Source organism: Mustela lutreola, chromosome 4, assembly GCF_030435805.1.
Source record: "Mustela lutreola isolate mMusLut2 chromosome 4, mMusLut2.pri, whole genome shotgun sequence".
In the NCBI taxonomy this organism is placed as follows: Eukaryota; Metazoa; Chordata; class Mammalia; order Carnivora; family Mustelidae; genus Mustela; species Mustela lutreola.
In genome coordinates, this window is record NC_081293.1 from 42,543,886 (window position 1) to 42,565,662 (window position 21,777).

Genomic DNA, 21,777 nt, shown 5'->3' on the forward strand with positions numbered 1-21,777 from the left:
GAAATGAAAATCCTGTATGGCCCTCATGACCAGAAGCAAAAAGGGATTTTCTTGTGACCTACTGTTTTAAGATAATAGAAGAGCAATATATTTGGCCATAATAATTAACAATTATCAAAGCCACCATTTAATCTTAGTGTTTTGATTTGTAGTGTTCAGTTTAGTGAAGCTAGAAAAATTTAAGCTTTGATTTGATACTTGTTAAATATTAACTGTTACTTCCTCTTTCCCCTCTCCACGCTTCCTTCAGTGTGCTGTTGGAACCACAGGCCAGAAATCTATCTCTAGAGTGATCGAATACTTGGAACATTGCTAGCTGCTTTACCTTTGCTTCAGGTGCTCGGTAATGCTGGAGCTATTCTTAGACAAAGAAAAGTCATGAAAGAAGTCCTTGAAGATATACCAAGAACATTCATCAGTATCATTCATGTTTGGATTTTTAAGGCCACCTGATTTCTTCGTCATGCATTCTGCATTTGCTAAATGACAGTTACTACATCAATCTGCAACTATCAAAAATGAGGGAAAAGGTTCAGGCTGTTAACAATTCCATGCAGTATTTAAATACACTTAACTTTGGCAGAGTTTATACTCTCCCCTTGTTCTCGGCAAGTTCTAAGGGGAAAATTTGTGCTGCTGTTAGTGCAACTGCTGTGTATGTTGAGCCACTGTTGTCATGCCAGCCAGGTGCAAAGGCAGCTTAGCTACTGAGGTATCGAATGTTTTGAGGACATTCTAGACAACAGCTTAGTTCCTTTTTCAGGCTCATTTGCTTTTGCTTTTTTGTTGAATGATTCCAATCGTAAATAAAGCTTTTAATAATTTTGTGAATTTTTTTTCGTTGTTGTTCCCTGAACTACTGTCTATATTTAAAATTAGATGGAATCCAAAGACACAAGGGATTAATAGTATATTTTTTTATTTTTGATTTGGTTTGGGTTGTTGAACTCTTTTTCACTTTTGAGACCATAACCATATTATCATACCATGATGAATCGTAGCTGTAGACACAAGAAAACCGACAACAGTTTGATGGAATATTATGTAGGCTGATATGCCCTGTTCTAAAGGATGAAGCAAGATAGACAAACCCAGGGTAGTTTCAGCTTAATACTAGAGGAGGCTCTTGAAACATTAAGTTTTGAGGGAGGACTCTCTAGATATATTTTCTAATGTTCAGTACAGTCATATAAGGAAGCTAAGACACCAATGTGGAATTCATGTTTCCAGATAATGTGTATATTCTTCTATAGAGTGACAGGATCAAATGCATAAACGCAAAGCCTTAAATTGCTGGTTCAGAGAAGATCCTTTTTTTCATTCAGATTCTTAGTTCATAGAACTATGTGTTTGGAAAATAGTCATGGAACACACAAAACATATATTTAATTTCACAACATTGCAAATCTTTGTGTTAATTATTATTCAGTCCACTGGTTAAACTTTTTTGTTGTTGTTGATTGGGCCTGAATACAGGCTTTCCAGAGATTTCTTTCATTAATACTTTTAAATACCTTTCAGGTAGTTATATCATGTTTCTTCATTGGATTTGTAAAACTTGAAGCCATAAAAAATATTAGTTTGGTGTGTATTGAGGAAAATAGCTTAAAGTCTAACTGTTACTCATTTAGACTTTGTTATTTCCTTGTATAAAGTGACAAATCGGGGCTCTTGTATCAGTGCCAGCTGTAATGTTTTTTAAATGCAGTGGCTGCCTTCTATTGTCTTCCTATTTTTGATAATGCAGATTGTTGGGAAATCTATAAGGAAGTAACTGATTCCAGGCAAATTGTTTTCTTCCTCCTACCCACCCAACCCCCACCCATCACCTTTTAACAGCATAGTTATGCCAGTGTAACTTGGGAAAGATTGAGGTTTTATTTGCCCTGAGTATAAAAGCTAGCTTAGCAAACTTTTAAAAGTATATCAATAAGTGATATTCATAAAATTGAATTAGATATATTTTGTTTAATAATTATAAAGTGCATTGATATTTATTAATCATTGGATTTAGGAAGAGGGACAGATTTTGGTAAAAACTGACTTGTGGCAGATGGTAAAGAATATTACAAAATGTTTGGATGAGAACAATCAGGGCGAACTACATTTTTCTGTTACACTGGTAATCATTTGAGAATTGATTTACCTCAGTGTTTAACAGTTTTTTGTTTTGTTTTGTTTTTTAAATAATAACTAATTGTCAAGCACTGATAGAGATGCAGACTTTGGTGGGGGGTGGTGGGGGAGAAATCACCTCACCAGCTGCAGTGCATTTGTGTGTTTTTAACCCTCAGAGAACTCTGCATTTTAGGGTACTTGAGGCTGACTTGCAAATTAAAGTTTTAAAGTAACCTTTTTTTCCATTGTAAATATTTCTGTAAATACTACCAATTGGAAATTAGAACAGTAGAGTACTTTTCTGAATCCAATCCTATTTTTATTTTATACAGTATTTCTCAGCTGTGATCTTTGGAGCAAAAGCCAACGGCAGGAAAAAAATAGTTTGTACCAGTTTCATGAAGTATGTCTTTGGGTTTTTGTAAATAATTTTAACTCAAATAAAATTGCTACTTTCAATACACATGTTGTCTTTAACATAAATCTATTGAACTGTTTTGGAGAAAGAAGTCTCATGAATTTGATACAGCTGACCAAGGGGAAACATGATGTGTTATGTGACTTTCCCTTCAACATACACATAAAAACCAATTTTTGTTAAACATTATGTACTTCTCCATGTTCTTAATGCTTCTCTAAATGTAATGCCAGTTCTCAGAAACACAGGTTCATTGAGGATGATGACTTTCTACTTGTATAGTTATGCCCTTGATACATTTAAGTTAGCTGCCTTAGTCTTTTTGCCTGAGTATGACCCAAAACTTTTTTTTTTACTTTTTTACAGTTGCTTTTTAGTTGTTCAGTTTTCTTGTCAGACTTTTAAGTTTCCTGCATGGGATACAAGTGGATTCCTCAACCTCTCCTTACTGCTTTTAATCACAAAACTAGATTAAAGGATCTTCTGTGAGTTCCCATCCACTTTACCCCTTCCAGCCATAAACAGTGTATAACCCTGTTTAAGAGTGCAGACTGTGGATCTAGAAAGACCTAAACCATATACATATATTTGGAAACCAAGTGCTGATGTATGTTCAAGCAATTTCCCAGACTTTATTCTACTTACTCAGCTAGAAGATGGTGCTCCTGCTTGCTTCAGGGTTGTGAAGACTCAGTGAAACTGCATGTGAAGCAGTGGCGCACTGTGTTCCAAACGTGGATCCAAGTAAATGGGAGCTTTCACCAAACAGTTCTGTTCGCACACTGTCAGGAAATTAAAATGTTCTCAACAATGGAGTAGACTACCGTGACTACTTCAGACGTTTGGGATAATGGCTTTCATATTGCTGAGGCCATTGGGTTTGGATCCCTTAAACTGCAAGTCTCTAAAATTATTTTCAGAATTGTTAATGCAGGGAGAAAATGAAACAAACTTGAGTGATTGTTAAAATGTTTCCAAACATGTCCCTCCAGTTTTCTTACATTGGAAGGAAAGACCGGAAGAGGTTTGCACAATTCACTGTCAGTTAATGCTCTTCTGATATTGGATGCATAGATTAATAACGACCTAGAAAATCTTTATTTTTAAAGTTTATTTATTTATTTATTTTTTAGTAATCTCTACACCCAACATGGGGCTCAAACTCATGACCTTGAGTGTTGCATGCTCTTCCAACTAAACCAGCTAGGCACCCCTAGAAAATCTTTAAACTGAACAAAGATTTTTAATAGTGTTTTGGTCAAACTTCTATTTCCTTAGCCTCTGTGCAATTTAAATACTCCAAAGGTTTATGTTTTGGATTAAGGAGCAAAAACAGAAAACTCTATTAGTGTACTACCTAGTTTTCAGTTACTTAAAAGAACCTGTTACCGAGGGTTGTATTACAGAGGGTATGGCTCAATGAAACTATACTGTTGGGAGGTTCATAAATCTTAAAGTAGGTTAATACTTAGTAAATTGTAATAAATTAGAGATGGATGTTATAATCCCTACAGCATCCAGTAAAAAACAATGCAGACACATAAAGGGTAGAGCTGCTTACAAGAATAAAAATGGAGCACTGAAATACTTTGGTTAACCAAAAAAAGATGAGAAGAGTAACCAAAAAAAAAAAAAAAATACTGAAATAGGAAACAAAGAGAAAATAAATTTAAAATTCACATGGAAATGCAAAGGACCTAAAGAAGTCAAAATAATCTTTAACAAAGCTGTTTGATACACACTAATGAGCTCAGTCTCATAAAACTACAATAGTTGAAAGCTGATATTAGCATAAGGAGAAAAAAATAAGTAAAAAAAAGGATGTATACCTACACAAACGTATATGGTCAATTGATTTTTGGCAGAGTACCAAAGTAATTTAATGTAGAAAGTTTTTTTTTTTTAAGATTTTATTTATTTGACAGAAATGACAAGTAGGCAGAGGCAGGCAGAGAGAGAGAGGAGGAAGCAGGCTTCCCGCTAAGCAGAGAGCCTGACACGGGGCTCCATCCCAGGACCCTGGGATCATGACCTGAGCTGAAGGCAGAGGCTTTAACCCACTGAGCCACCCAGGTGCCCTAGGTGTATTTTTAACACATGGTTCTGAGACAACAGGATATCTATTAAAACAAAAACAAAAAAACTGACCCCTACACCTCATGCCAAACACAAAATAACAGATCATATATAAGTATGAAAGTGAAAACCCTAGAGTTGTTAGAAGTATGAAAGATATACTCATCATTTGGGGATTGGCATCAGATAACCAGTAAAGGAAACAATGGATTAGATTTCATCCAAATAAAATACTTGTTTTTCAAAAGACACCATTAAGAAAATGAAAAAGCAAACCTCAGACTGGGAGAAAATAATCACAAATTGTGTGCTTGACGAAGGACTTGTGTCCAGAATATAAAGAATTACAACTCAATAATAAGCAATCCAATTTTAAAATGGGCTAAAATCCTGAATAGGTACCTCACAAAGGGAACATGAATAACCAATAAACACATCAGTCATCATGGAACTGCAACTCTAACTTAGAAGATATACTTATGGTCAGTAGAACAGACAATTTGAAATATGCTGATACTAAATGTTGACACTAGCAATTGAGGGGCACCTGGGTGACTCTACATTAGGCATCTGCCTTTGGCTTGGGTCATGATCTCAGGGTCCTGGGATGGAGCCCCATGTCAGGCTCCCTGCACAGTGGGGAGCCAGCTTCTCCTGCCCTGTTCTCTCCTCTGTCTCTCTCAAATGAATAATTAAAATCTTGAAAGAAAAAAAAAAAAAAAATTGAAACTTAATGTTGTGGGAATGTAAAATAACACCATTTTGGAAAAACTTTTGCATTCATTGTAAAAGATAGAGCTGTTCCCCAACCCAGCATTTCCATGTTCTCCAGGAGAAATTAAAACATTCCATGGAAAAACTTGTAAAAAGAAATGTTGATAGCTATTAACAATAGCTTACACTAGAGGGCACCCAGCTGGCTCAGTCAGTAGAGTGACTCTTGATCTCAGGGTCATGAGTTCAGAATCCCATGTAGGACATAGAAATTGCTTAAAAAAAAAAAAAAAAAAAAAAAAAGGTCTAACAATTGGCAAAAAAAAAAAAAACACAAAAAGCAAAAAACCCACCAACTCACAAATACCCATCAACAGTCAATGTATAAACAAATTGTATTTAAGCAATAGAATGCTTCTTAGCAATAAAAATGGATGAAATCCTTTTTCAATCAACAGCATGGATATTGTATTCATAATGCTGAAGGGGAGATGAATAAGAAAGTGTACATATAACCTGAACCAACTGACACAAATTTGTAGAACAGGCAAAACTAGTTTAAGTTGAAAACAAAACAGTTGGGGCACCTGGGTGGCTCAGTGTGTTAAGAATCTGCCTTCAGCTCAAGTTATGATCTCAGGGTCCTGGGATCGAGCCCTGCATTGGGCTGTCTGCTTGGCAGGGAGGCCGCTTCCCCCTCTCTCTCTGCCTGCCTCTCTGCCTGCTTGTGATCTATCTCTCTGTGTCAAATACATAAATAAAATCTTTGAAAAAAATACTCTAAAAAATAGCAGTTTATCTAGCAGATAAAAGGTTAGATGGAAAATGCTACATGTTAAGGAATTTTAAAACACCTCTTAATTCATAGGCAAAAGAAATTATAATGAAATTTTTAAAAACTTGGAACTCAATAAAAATAAAAAGTATCAAAAGTTACAGGAGGCAGCAAAATGGACCTAACAAGAGATGTTTAACCTCAAACATCTATATAAAACAGGAGCTCAAAATTCTAAAAAAAACCCACTCCATTTTAAAGATAGAACAAGAGCAATAGAATAAACATTTGATGAGTAGAGAGAAGGTAATAGGAATGTTTTAAAATTTAGCCCAAAATTGATTATTTGAAAAGGATAACTTAACTTTGAGGACACTGAGCAAGAAAGAAAAAATCAAATATAATTTAAAAATTAAATATAAAAATACAAAAGTATAGAGACAGATTAAGAAGACATTAACTGGGTGGCACCTGACTGCTTCAGTCAGTGGAGTGTGTGACTCTTAATCTCAGCATCCTCAGTTCAAGCTCCACATTGGGTGTGGAGCCTACTTAAAAAAGGGACACCTGGGTAGTGCAGTTAATGAAGCAACTGATTCATGGTTTCAGCTCAGGTTGTGATCTTAGGGTCATGAGATGGAACCCTGCATCAGGCTCTACACTCAGCATGGAGTCTGCCTTGGATTCTCGATCCCTTTCCCTCTGTCCCTCCCACATGTCCTCTCTCTTTCTTTCTCTCTCTCTCTCTCTCTCAAATAAATCTTAAAAAAAAAAAAAAAAACGACATTAACTGAAAGATTAGAGGTGAAATAAATGAAACAGAGACTTTAATTATGATTTAATTCTATTTTTTAATTTTAAGTAGGCTCCATGACCAACAAGGAACCTGAGCTCAGGACTCTGAGATTAAGAGTTGTATGCTCTACCAACTGAGCCAGAAAGGTGTCCCTGAAATAGAGACTTTTAATTAATTTAAAAGATTTATTTATTTGAGAGAGAGAATGGGGGATGTAGGAGGGGTAGAGGGAAAGGGAGAGAATTTCAAGCAGACTCTGTGCTAAGCACAGAGCTTAAAACAGTGCTTGCCATAGGGCTCAGTCCCACATCCCCAAGGTCATTGCTGGAGCCCAAACAGAGGTGGGTGATCACCTCTGGCTCTAACTGAGACACCCAGGTGCCCCTGAAATAGAGACTTTTAAAGAAACAGAAAAGGTCAATGAATCTCTGAGTTTGTTCTCTGAAAAGATAAAACTGAAAACTACCAAAACTGAACCAGGAAGAAATAGAAAACCTGAACAAACCCATAGCCAGAAAGGAGATTGAAGCAGTCATCAAAAATCTCCCAAAAAAAAAGAGCCCAGGGCCAGAGGGCTTCCCAGAGGAATTCTACCAAACATTTAAAGAAGAATTGCTATTCTCCTGAAACTGTTCCAAAAAATAGAAATGGAAGGAAAATGTTCAAACTTATTTTATGAGGGCAGCATTACCTTGATCCCAAAACCAAGACAAAGACCCCATCAAAAAAGAGAATTACAGACCAATATCCTCAATGAACACAGATGCAAAAATTCTCACCAAAATACTAGCCAGTAAGATCCAACATTACATTAAAAGGATTATTCACCATGACCAGGTGGGATTTATTCGAGGGCTGCAAGATTGGTTCAACATTCGCAAATCAATCAATGTGATATAATACATTAACAAAAGAAAGAACAAGAACCATATGATACTCTCAATAGATGCTGAAAAAGCATTTGACAAAGTACAGCATCCTTTCTTGATTAAAACTCTTCAAAGTGTAGAGATAGAGGGCACATACCTCAGTATCAAAGCCATCTATGAAAAACCCACAGTGAATATCATCATCAATGGAGAAAAACTGAGAGCTTTTCCGCTACTGTCAGGAACAAGGCAGGGATGTTCATTATCACCACTGCTATTCAACATAGTACTAGAAGTCCTAGCCTCAGCAATCAGACAACAAAAGGAAATTAAAGGCCTCCAAATCGGCAAAGAAGTAGTCAAACTATCACTCTTTGCAGATGATGTGATACTATATGTGGAAAACCCAAAAGACTCCACTCCAAATCTGCTAGAACTTGTACAGGAATTCAGTAAAGTGTCCGGATATAAAATCAATGCACAGAAATCAGTTGCATTTCTATACACCAACAGCAAGACAGAAGAAAGAGAAATTAAGGAGTCAATCCCATTTACAATTGCACCCAAAACCATAAGATACCTAGGAATAAACCTAACCAAAGAGGCTAAGAATCTATACTCCAAAAACTATAAAGTACTCGTGAAAAAAATTGAGGAAGACACAAATAAATGGAAAAATGTTCCATGCTCATGGATTGGAAGAACAAATATTGTGAAAATGTCTATGCTACCTAAAGCAATCTATACACTTAATGCAATCTCTATCAAAATACCATCAATTTTTTAAAGAAATGGAACAAATAATCCTAAAATTTATATGGAACCAGAAAAGACCTCAAATAGCCAGAGAAATGTTGAAAAAGAAAGCTAAAGTTGGTGGCATCACAATTCCAGACTTCAAGCTCTATTACAAAATTGTCATCATCAGAACAGTATGGTACTGGCACAAAAACAGACACATAGATCAATGGAACAGAAAAGGGAGCCCAGAAAAGTCTATGGTCAACTAATCTTCACCAAAGCAGGAAAGAATGTCCAGTGGAAAAAATGCTGTTGGGAAATTGGACAGCCACATGCAGAAAAATGAAACTGGATCATTTCCTTATATCACACACAAAAATAAATGAAAGACTTCAATGTGTGAAAGGAATCCATCAAAATCCTTGAGGAGAACACAGGCAGCAACCTCTTCGAACTCAGCCACAGCAACTTCTTCCTAGGAACATCACCAAAGGCAAGGGAAGCAAGGGCAAAAATGAACTATTGGGATTTCATCAAGATCAAAAGCTTTTGCACACAAAGGAAACAGTCAACAAAACCAAAAGACAACTGACAGAATGGGAGAAGATATTTGCAAATGACATATCAGATAAAGGGCTAGAATCCAAAATCTAAAAGAACTTATCAAACTCAACACCCAAAGAACAAATAATCCAATCAAGAAATGGGCAGAGGACATGAACAGACATTTCTGCAAAGAAGACATCCAGACGGCCAACAGACACATGAAAAAGTGCTCCACGTCACTCGGCATCAGGGAAATGCAAATCAAAACCACAATGAGATACCACCTCACACCAGTAAGAATGGCTAAAATTAACAAGTCAGGAAATGACAGATGCTGGCAAGGATGCAGAAAAAGGAGAACCCTCCTACACTGTTGGTGGGAATGCAAGCTGGTGCAACCACTCTGGAAAACAGCATGGAGGTTCCTCAAAAAGTTGAAAATAGAGCTACCCTACGACCCAGCAATCGCACTACTGAGTATTTAGCCTAAAGATACAAATGTAGTGATCCGAAGGGATACCTGCACCCCAGTGTTTATAGCAGCAATGTCCACAATAGCAAACTATGGAAAGGACCTAGATATCCCTCAACAGAAGAATGGATAAAGATGTGGTATATATATACAATGGAATACAATGCAACCATCAAAATTAATGAAATCTTGCCATTTTGCAATGACGTGCTTGGAACTAAAGGGTATTATGCCTTATGAAATAAGTCAATCAGAGAAAGACAATTATCATATGATCTCCCTGATATGAAGAATTTGAGAGGCAATGTGTGGGGAGTTTGCGGGGGTAGGGAAGAAAAAAAGGAAACAAGTTGAAATTGGGAGGGAGACAAACCACAAGAGACACTTAATCTCACAAAACAAACTGAGGAGTGCTGGGGGGAGGGGGGAGGGAGAGAGTGGTTGGGTTATGGACATTGGGAGGTTATGTGCTATGGTGAGTGCTGTTAAGTGTGTAAACCTGGTGATTCACAGACCTGTACCCCTGGGGCTAATAATACATTACGTTAATAAAATATTATAAAGAACAACAACAAAAAAGATAAAACTGAGTAACCTTTTGCTTGATTCATCAAGAAAAAAGAGGACTTGATTAAATAAAATCAAATACGGAGGAGAAATAACAACAAACACCACAGGAATATAAAGGATTATAAGAGGATATTATGAAAAAATATATGCCAACAAATTGAACAATATAGAAGAAATGGATAAATCCATAGAGACCTACAGACTACCAAAACAGTCAGGAAGAAATAGAAAATTTGAACAGACTGAATGCCAGCAATGTAATTGAGTCTGTAATCAAAACCAGGACCAGACGTCTTCACAGGCAAATCCTACCAAACATTTATTTATTATTTATTTAAGAGAGAGAGAGCATGAGCACATGGGCAAGTTTTGGGAGCAGCAGAGGGGGAAGGAGAGAATCTCAGGCATGCTCCCCTCTAAGCATGGAGCCCACCTAGGGTCTCATGACCCATGAGATCATGACCTGAGCTGCTATCAAGATTCGGAGGCTCCACTGACTGAGCCATCCAGGCACCCTGAGTTAATGCCTACTCAAACTATTCCAAAAAAATTTAAGAGGAGGGGTGCCTGGGTGGCTCAGTGGGTTGGGCCTCTGCCTTCACCTTGGGCTGTGGTCTCAGGGTCCTGGAATCGAGCCACGAGTCGGGCTCCCTGCTCAGCAGGAAGCTTGCTTCCTCCCCACCCCTGCCTCTCTGCTTGGCAGGGAGCCTGCTTCCTCCTCTCTCTCTCTGCCTGCCTCTCTGCCTACTTGTGATCTCTCTGTCAAATAAATAAATAAAATCTTTTCTAAAAAACGCAAGAGGAAGGAGAATTTCCAAATTCATTCTTTAAGGCCAGCATTACCCTGATAGTAAAACTAGTCAAAGATGCTACAAAAAAGAAAACTACAGGCCAATATCTTTGGTGAACATAGATGAAAAATTCTCAACAACATGTTAGCAAACAGAATCCAATAATACATTTAAAAAGCTATTCACCGGGCGCCTGGGTGGCTCAGTGGGTTAAGCCGCTGCCTTCGGCTCAGGTCATGATCTCAGGGTCCTGGGATCGAGTCCCGCATCAGGCTCTCCGCTCGGCAGGGAGCCTGCTTCCTCCTCTCTCTCTCTCTGCCTGCCTCTCTGCCTACTTGTAATCTCTGTCTGTCAAATAAATAAATAAAATCTTTTAAAAAAAAAAAAAAAGTTATTCACCATCATCAAGTAGAATTTATTTCAGGAATGCAAGGGTAGTTCAGTATTTACAATCAACATGATACACTGCATTAACAGGAGAAAGGATAAAAACCAGACAATCATCCCAATAGATCCATAAGACAACATTTGACAAAACACAAAATTCATTTAATGATAAAAACTCTCAGAAAATAGGTTTAGAGGGAACACATCTCAACATAATCAAGGACATATATGAAAAACCCAGAGCTAACATCATGCTTTTAAAAATTTTAATATTTAATTTTTAATATTTTTTAAAATCAACACCAAAGAAACAAAAAAGCTGATTTAAAAATGGACAAAGGACCTGAAGTCATTTTTCCAGAGAAGACATACAGATGGCCAATAGACATATGACAGTATTCTCAACATCACTGATCGTCAGAGACATGCGAATCAAAATCACAAGAAGCTATCCCCTGTCAGACTAGCTAGAATCAGAGGACAAGAAATAACAAGTGTTGGTGAATATATGGAGGGAAAAAACCCCTTTGCACTATTGGTGGATTTTTAAACTGGTGTAGCCATTGCAGAAAACAGTGTGGAGTTTCCTCAAAAAAAAATTTAAAATAGGGGCACCTGGGTGGGTGGCTCAGTCGGTTAAGTGTCTCTCTTTGGCTCAGGCCTTGATCTCAGGGTTCTGGGATCAAGACCTGCACTGGGCTCCCTGTTCAGTGGGAAGCCTGCTTCTCCCTTTCTCTCTGCCCCTCCTCCTGTTTGTGCTCTCTCTCTTTCTCTGGCTCTCACATAAATAAATAAATAAATAAAATATATTTTTTAAAGCTTTTATTTGGGGAGCCTGGGTGGCTCAGTGGGTTAAAGCCTCTGCCTTCGGCTCAGGTCATCATCTCAGGGTTCTGGAATCGAGCCCCACGTCGGGCTCTCTGCTCAGCCAGGAGCCTGCTTCCTCCTCTCTCTCTGCCTGCCTTTCTGCCTACTTGTGATCTCTGTCAAATAAATAAATAAAAATATTAAAAGCTTTTATTTATTTATTTATTTATTTATTTATTTATTTGACAGAGAGAGAGAGCAAGAAAGGGAACACAACAGGGGGCATGTGATAGAGAGAACCGGGCTTCCTGCAGAGCAGAGAGCTCAATGCAGGTCTTGATTCCAGAACTCTGAGATCATGACCTGAGCCAAAGGCAGACACTTAACCGACTGAGCCACCCAGGCACCCCAATAAATAAAATCTTAAAAAAAAATTAAAAATAGAAGTACCACAGGATCCAGAACTTCTACTGGGTATTTACCCAAAGAAAATGAAAACACATTCAGAAAGATAGCGTACTTCTATATTGACTGCAGCATTATGTACAATAGCCAACACATGGAAGCAATCCAAATGTCCACTGAAGATGAAGGTCTAAATAAATTGTGGTAAATACATACAATGGAATATTACGTGGCCATAAAGAAGAATGGTCTCTTGCCATTTATAGCAATATGGATGGACTTAGAGGGTGTTATGCCAAGTGAAATAAATCAGAGAAAGTCAAATGCCATATGATTTCACTTACATGTAGAATCTAAAAAACAAAACAAAAAAAAAACCAGACTTTTTTTTTTTTTTTAAAGATTTTATTTATTTGACAGAGAGAAATCACATGTAGGCAGAGAGGCAGGCAGAGAGAGAGAGGGGAGGAAGCAGGCTCCCCGCAGAGAGCCCAACGAGGGGCTCGATCCCAGGACCCAGGGATCCTGACCTGAGCCAAAGGCAGAGGCTTTAACCCACTGAGCCACCCAGGCGCCCCCAAAACCAGACTCTTAAATACAAAGATCTGTTGGTTATCAGAGGGAAGGTGGGTGAGTGGGGGAATGAATGAAACAGTCATCATTGAAGTCACCAGTGGGGAGCCTGCTTCTCCCTCTCCCTCTGCCTACCCCCTCCCTACTCTCTTTCTTGAATAAATAAATAAAATCTTAAAAAAGAAAAAAGAAAATCCAAATATCCACAGATGATTTTTTTTTTAAAGATTTTATTTATTTATTTGTCAGGGACAGAGGGGGAGAGAGCAAGCGAGCACAGGCAGATAGAGAAGCACGCAGAGGCAGAGGGAGAAGCAGGCTCCCCACCAAGCAAGGAGCCAGATGCGGGACTCAATCCCAGGATGCCAGGATCATGACCTGAGCTGAAGGCAGCCGCCCAACCATCTGAGCCACCCAGGAGTCCTATCCACAGATGATTTTTTAGAAATAAAAAGAGGGGTGCATGGGTGGCTCAGTCAGTTGAGTCAGACTCTTGGTTTCAGCTCACGTCATGATCTCCGGGTCATGACATCAAGCTCCCTCTCTACTCCTTGCTGGGCATGAAGCCTGCTTAAGATTCTCTCCCTCTACCATTGCCCACCCCCCTTCCACCGCTCATGTACATGCTTACTCTGTCTTTCTCTCTCAAAAAAAGAATCTTTTTGGGCGCCTGGGTGGCTCAATCAGTTAAGTGGCTGCCTTTGTCTCAAGTCATGATCTCGGGGTCCTGGGATCGAGCCCAGCATCAGGCTCCCTGCTCAGCGGGGAGCCTGCTTCTCCCTCTCTTTCTGCTCTGCCTCTCTGCCTACTTGTGCTCTCTATCTCTCTGTCAAGTAAATAAATAAAATCTTTAAAACAAAATCTTTTTACCAAAGAATTGAAGAGGTGACAGCATAAGACATTATTTGGCCTGGGCAAAGGTGAGGAGGAAGAAGCCAGCACTCACAATCACTATTGCCCTGAGGGGTTTGCTAGTCCAGAATAAGTATCAGTGAAACTTTAAGGCAAACAATACTACGTCATAAGCATTAGATTGTTGTTTCCTAATGATAAAATGGTCAATTTACAAGGAAGATACAAAAATTACAAAACTGGTTTTACCTAATAATATGATTTCAAAATATATGAGCATTCATTTCCATATTCTAATCATAAGTTGATAAGCTAGACTTTATAAAAATTAAGAACTTCTGTTCTTAAAGTTTTTTATTTTTTTAAGATTTTATTTATTTGACAGAGAGAGAGCACAAGTAGGCAGAGAAGCAGGCAGAGAGGGAGGGAGAATCAGGCTCACTGCTGAGCAGAGAGCCCAATGTGGGGCTCAATCCCAGGACCCTGAGATCATGACCTGAGTCAAAGGCAGAGGCTTAACCCACAGAGCTACCCAGGCACCTCTTACTTATTCTTTTTTAGTAATCTGTACACCCAGTGTGGGGTTCAAACTCACAACCCCGAGATCAAGAGTCTCACACTCTTCCAACTAAGTCAGCCAGCTGTCCCAAGAACTTCAATTCTTAGAAGCACATAGCTCAGAGAACCAACACATGAACTGCAGACTGGGAGAAAACATTTGCAAATCTCATCCGTTAAAAGATTAGTATCCAGAATGTATAAAGAACTCCCAAGATTCAGGAAGCAAATGGACAACTCAAGAACAAATGGTCAAGAGATTTCAACAGAGCTTTAAGGAAAGAGAATACACGTATCAATGGCTGTCTGGGATTGTAAGGGAGAACAGCATGAGGGAGGGATTCCCAGGGAGCAAGAGACAACTTCTGGGGTGATATGTCTACTCATTCTTTTTTTTTTTTTTTTAAAGATTTTATTTATTTATTTGACAGACAGAGATCACAAGTAGGCAGAGAGGCAGGCAGAGAGAGAGAGGTGGAGGAAGCAGGCTCTCTTCTCTGCAGAGCAGAGAGCCCGATGCGGAACTCGATCCCAGGACCCTGAGATCATGACCTGAGCTGCAGGCAGAGGCTTTAACCTACTAAGCCACCCAGGCGCCCTACTCATTCTTTTTTATTGTGGTGGTGATTTCATGGGTTTTACCTCTGTCAAAACCTATCAGATCTTATACCTTAAATAAATGTAGTTTATTATAGAATTATAGATTATAGTATATAATATATATATACATATATCAATATATATACATCAAGTATACCTCAATCAATCTATTAAAAATAATAAAACTTTCTATAAAGAAAACATTAGGCCCGTTTCCCTTTACTGGTGACTTTTTAGCATTTTAAGAAAAAAATAACAATAGTCTTACACAAATGCTTTAAGGGAATAGGGGGGGAAAAAAAAGGAAAAGGCAACACTTCCCAACCAACCACTTTTATGGGATTAGTTTGTCCATAATATCAAAACCTGACAAGGACATTATAAGAAAAATTATCTCAGGTTAAGTGGATGTGAAATGGTAAATAAAATATTAGTGTTATGATTCTAGCAAAATACAAAAATGGTAATACCTCAAAAGTTGAATTTATATTAGGACAAGCACCAATTGGGATGCCTGTACAGAAGCTCCCTGAGTCCTTGACTCTCTATTCGCCCTCACTTTTGGGGGTCTTATCCAAATTCATGGCTTTGAGTATCATCTGTGTGTTGATGATTCTTCTTCAATCCTACCTTTTCCCTAAACATATAAATCCAGTACCTATTCACCCCTCCTCCCACTGGACATCTAATAGGCATCTCATGAATAAATGTCTACAGTGAACTCTGGGTCCTTCCTCGCCCCCAAGCTGTACTTACCCCATCCAACGTTCATATCTCGTTTCCTTTCACTGAACTCTTATGCTCCGAACTTGGAATAATTTGGAGCCTTCCACCAGCTTTACACTGAATTGATCCATTATCCTCTCATGTTCATCTTCAAATGTATCTGGAATCCCACTATTTCCCACCACCTTTTCTCACTGCCAAATACATTTTTATTATCATCTCGCCCCCCCTCCTAGCATGCAAGCTTCATGAAAAGTGGGGCTTTGTCTCTTTCATTTCTACTAAATTCCAGTGCCCAGAACAGTGACAGACAAACACACAGTAGGCACCCAATCAGTATTTTTTTAAATTAATAGCCTGCAGTAATTTCTCACATATCGCAAACACTTTAAAGATTGATATCACCAATTCTGTAAGGATGTAGGTCCACAGGTCCACATTCATTATACTGTGGGTGTGAGGATAAAATTTTCAATGGGGTCTATTGAAATTTTAAAGATAATTGATCTTTGATCCAAAAATTTTATTTCTAGAAATCCACTAGGAAAAAACACTTGTACAGTACCCAAAGACTGAATGGTTTTCACTCTTTGTGTGGTTTTCTACACACCAACTGAGTGGTTTTCTACAACACTGGAATAGTCAAAGATCAAAAACTGCCTGAATCACCAGTCAGAATGGCTAAAATTAACAAGTCAGGAAACAACAGGTGTTGGTGAGGATGCAGAGAAAGGGGAACCCTCCTACACTGTTGGTGAGAATGTAAGCTGGTGCAGCCGCTCTGGAAAACAGTATGGAGTTTCCTCAACAAGTTGAAAATGGAGCTACCCTGTGACCCAGCAATTGCATTACTAAGTATTTACCCTAATGATACAAATAGAGTGATCCGAAGGGGCACATGCACCCCAGTGTTTATAGCAGCAATGTTCACAATAGCCAAACTATGGAAAAAACCTATATGTCCATCAACAGATGAATGGACAAAGAAGAGGTGTGTGTGTGTGTGTATACGTATATATATGTATATATACACACACACACACAATGGAATACTATGTAGCCATCAAACCCCCAAAATCTTGCCATTTGCAATGGCATGGATAGAGGGTATTATGCTGAGTGAAATAAGTCAATCAGAGAAAGACAATTATCATATGATCTCTCTGATATGAGGAATCTGAGAAACAAGGCAGAGGATCATAGGGGAGGGGAGGGAAAAATTGAAGCAAGATGAAACCAGAGGACTAGACAAACCATAAGAGACTCTTAATCTCTTAAGAGTCAAACTGAGGGTTGCTGGAGGGGTGAGGGGTGGGAGGGATGGGGTAGGCGGGTGATGGACATTGGGGAGGGTATGTGTTGTGGTGAACAATGTGTATTGTGTAAGACTGATGAATCACAGACCTGTACCCTGGAACAAATAATACATTATATGTTAAAAAAACAAAAACAAAAACAAAAATTGCCTGAATGTCCCCTAGCAGGGGAATTGCTGAAATATCATACATTGTTCTTGTGCTGACAAGGACTTAACATCATACTGTTAGGGAGGAAAGCTAAGTTCATAGTACTATGCACTGTGTATAATAATCAGTTCAAGTATATGTTTATATAATATTTCTTTATGCTTATGAGTGCATAGACAGAAAAGTTCTCAGGGGCTACAGAGCCAACTGAGAGCAGTGATTATTTCTGGGGGAAGATGAGATGAGGGAGATGTCAAGGTGAACTTTGTGTCATCTGAATTGATTTGGTTTCTTTTTAATGAGAATATATTAGTTTCATATGTATTGAAAATTAAATTTTAGAAGGACAGAAAATCCAATGAACAGACAAAAAGTTGGTATTATTGGCCTTGCTACTTTGTAGCTGTACAAAGTAGCTGTAACAGAGAGTGTTACATATTCAGCCCTGCCGGAATGATCTGGTTACATTCAAGAGTATCCCAGCAAGCCACATGTAACTTAGTTAAAACTGTCCTAATAGCTCACAGTGGAAACTTGACCTTTGTGGGAGCAGATCATCATTTAATGCCCAGGCAGGCAGTAAATATTAATATGTTTTCTGCAACTAAGTGTTCCTGAGGGGCTGACACATAAGGCATATTTCAACAAGCATGATATTAATAGATAAGTGGGGTTTATTTATCTATTGGGAATAGTTCTTGTTCTTTTTATGAATGTCTTGATCCTTTAAAACTCTCCTGGAAAACAGCAAGCACTATTGAAAACAGAGTACACTTGATGGTATTTAAGTGTTTGAAAGCACGAGGAGCAGGGACGTAACTCAAAGTAACTCTGTGCAAAGATATGATGAGAACATGACCACCATTTGCTGACAAATGACCAAGACTTTGGGAGGAAAAGCAGGAGCGTGAGCAGCCGGAGCCCGGCCCTCTGATGGAGAGCCATGCTGAGGGAGTTGCTGTAGGATGGTCACGCTTTTAAAACTGCCCCTTTAGTTTTAAGTGATACTAACTGATAGTTGATGGAAAGTATATACTTCTCAGGGCACCTGGCTGGCTGGGTCAGTAGAGTGGACACTTCTTGATCTCAGGGTTGTGGGTTCAAGCCCCACGCTGGGTGTAGAGATTACTTAAAAATAAAAAAAAAAATCTTTAAAAAGAAGTGTGTATTTCTCGGGGCACCTGGGTGGCTCAGTGGGTTAAATCCTCTGCCTTCAGCTCAGGTCATGGTCCCAGGGTCCTGGGATCGAGGCCCGCATCGGGCTCTCTGCTCAGCAGGGATCCTGCTTCCTCCTCTGCCTACTTGTGATCTGTCAAATAAATAAATAAAATCTTTTAAAAAAATAAAAAATAAAAAGAAGTGTATACTTCTCTTAGAATATGAAACATCAGACCTTTTTTTTTTTTTTTTTTTTGAACTAGGGGGATTTTTCTCACAACCACTTCAAGAAATTTCTGACCTACAAAACTTGAGTTGAAGTCTGAAATAGGCATACATGGAAATGAAGTCATTACCTTCCAGCAAAATTCATCTTTTCTTTCCTGTAGTTACAAAACTGTAAAAGGGCAAAAAAGGTTATGGTGATTTCTGGGAGGACAATTACTGTATGCAATTAATATGAACATCAATCCGAGGGGCGCCTGGGTGGCTCAGTGGGCTAAGCCTCTGCCTTCAGCTCAGGTCATGATCTCAGGGTCATGGGATCGAGACCCACATTGGGCTCTCTGTTCAGCAGGGAACCTGCTTCCCCCTCCACTGCCTGCCTACTTGTGACCTCTCTCTCTGTCAAATAAATAAATAAAATCTTTTAAAAAAGACCTCTTAATTTAAAAAAATATGATCCTAAATCCAAAGGTAAGTAAGTAACCCCTGGATTCTATTTGGTGGGTTTTTCTGTGACTGCTGAGGTTGAAGGGCCCTTTCAAGGGTCCAGTGTTTTCATGTGTGTCTTCTCTGACATCATCTCTGCAACGTCCTGGTGGGGGTGGGGGGAGGTGGCATCTAATTCACAGAGAAATACATCGAGGCTCCGGGAGGGTAGGTGATTAATGGAGGTCCCAGAGGAGGCCAAATGGGGATATAGACCCAGCAGTGCCTGATTCCAAAGGCAGGGACCTCAGAACACCTTGCTGTCCTCTGTGGGGTACCCTCTCACTCTAGTCTCTATGTTCTAAGTGTCCCTCCATCTTTCCATTGCATGGCTTTCCTGGTCCAAACTGAACATGTTGAGAGCAGGAAGCAAGACTTATTCATGTTCGTATGCTCGGGGTCCTGATGAAACTAACTTAAAATAATGGTTTTATTTTTATCTTGACCAATTTCTAAAATAAATTCTGATTTCTTACAGCAGGGAAGGACCCCCTTAACATTCAAAGGACGAGAGTAATTAGAAGCAGGAGGACTCTAGGAAGGACACAGTTAAGAAAGAAAAATTTGGCTGATAGGACACTCATTGGTTTGAATGTTTTGAGAAGTGATGTACATGTCGTTGGCAATGTGTGATGGACCCAAGATGTTTAGCATGCAAGTTACTTACTAATAGAGAGATAAGAAAAAGTTGCATAGGAGAAGAAGTGCAACTGTGGTATAGTATATATGATACATGGTTCACCTGAGAGTAATATTTACATGGTTGTAGAAGTGAATACTGAATACTGATTTCCCTCAAACCTGTGATCTAGCTATGTTGGGAGGGTAAGTTTGTGGTGGGGGGAGGCACAGGAGAGAGAAATCCTAGACTTCCAGGGTAGCCAGTCAACAGGAAAATCAAGAAATAGCAGTATAAGTCCATAACCCAGAAGTACGGAGGGGTCGGGCCCAAGAAATAGCTAGAAGAGCTGGAAGTAGGTGCTTCTGGGGGCCAGACTCAGAGTGCACTGGAGGAGAACCAAGGGAACTATTATTTTTCATTGTAAGATTTTCACTATAAAACTTAAAAAAAAAAAGATTTTATTTTTAAGCAATCTCTACACCCACGGTGGGGCTTGAACTCAGGACCCGGAAATGAAGAGTCACTTGCTCCACCGACTGAGACAGCCCGGCTCCCCTCATTGTGCATTCTTGACTTTTTAAAGCACATACATGTATTACTTCAGGAGGGAGGAAGCCTACATTATGAAAGTAAAGTGAGTGGCAGCTGAGGCTCGGTTCAGGGTAGAAACCACATCCTGAGTCGAACCTTCAGACCATGGAACAGTTTCTAAAGTACTCAAGCATGAATTTTTGCATGATTGGCCACGGGGAGCATCAAATAATTTTTAGTGACTAGACTGAAAAAAAAAAAAAGTAAAAGGGGTCAGGGCTTCAGTACTATAGTCAGGACTTTAGCTATAGAGCATATCACAGAAAACAAAATCCTACAAAGCCAAGGATACTTAGGCACGTGTCCCTACTCCAAGTTTTCCTGTTGCTATCATCAAGGGAAAATGTAAGCATATCTTCGTAAAAACAGCCCACCTGTACTGAACTCTCACTATGTATACACCAGACCCTGTGTAAACCACATCCTGCCTTTGACCTTCGGATCACTCAACAGTTTCTGAATTCATGAGCGCGAGTTGCTGCACAATCTACCATGTTCAGCCAGAAATAGTCTCAGTGGACTAATATTAGATACAACATTTATTTTTAGGGTTTTAGGAGTGACATAGCAAAATCACATACAAGAGAAACTAAAATAGAGTAAAGTAAACCATCTATTTAAGGCATTTGCTATTTTTCCAAGTACTACCTCATCTTCCCTTCCAACCTAGAATGCTATTTTGGAGGATAATTTTTTTTAAAAAAAGAGTTAATTATGTATGTATGTATTTATTTATTTTCACGGTGGGGCGGGCAGAGGGACTCTGTGTGAGCACAGAGCCCGATGTGGGACTTGATCTCGTGACCCTGAGATCATGACCCAAGCCAAAGCTATGAGTAGGATCCTTAACCAACTAAGCCAGCCAGATGCCACTGGAGAATAATTTTTAATACAAACTGCTAGTGTTTACTGAGCATCTAGGATGTGCCTGGTACAGCTTTCAAGTTTTAGATGCTTCCAGAAGAGCTGATGTGTCAGTTCTACAGTTCTGGGTCTATGCTTGAGGAGGTCATGAAGCGTAAACAAGCTATCTTTAAATTAATTTTTAAGGCAATGTGAAGTTAAAAGAAAAAAGGAGGAAGGAGGTGGCATCTGGCTGGCTCAGTCGGTAAAGCATGTAACTCTTGATCTCGGGGTTGTGAGTTCAAGCCCCACATGGAGTGTAGAGCTTCATTTAAAAAGAAGAAGAAGAAAAGGAAAAAAAAAGAGAGAAGAAAAAAAAGGAGATCTACTTTGGGCCTTGCCTGCAAGTGAAGAGTTATTTATTAATGCAATATATTTTTTAAAGATTTTATTTATTCATTTGATAGACAGAGATCACAAGCAGTCAGAGAGGCAGGCAGAGAGAGAGGAAGGGAAGCAGGCTCCCTGCCAAGCAGAGAGCCCGACGTGGGGCTCGATCCCAGGACCCTGGGATCATGACCTGAGCCGAAGG

At 39.1% G+C, this 21,777-nt stretch overlaps 1 protein-coding gene across 2 annotated transcripts in view; it reads left to right on the forward strand.

The window, feature by feature from the left end:
- The window catches only part of WAPL (WAPL cohesin release factor), a 79,285-nt gene extending 76,704 nt beyond the window's left edge, over positions 1-2,581 (forward strand). For both annotated transcript variants that reach the window (XM_059169716.1, XM_059169717.1), the window contains exon 19: positions 251-2,581. In XM_059169716.1, coding sequence (XP_059025699.1) covers positions 251-316 — 66 coding nt within the window. In that variant the 3' untranslated portion in view covers positions 317-2,581. The remainder of the gene's footprint in view (positions 1-250) is intronic.
- Positions 2,582-21,777: the final 19,196 nt, after the last annotated feature.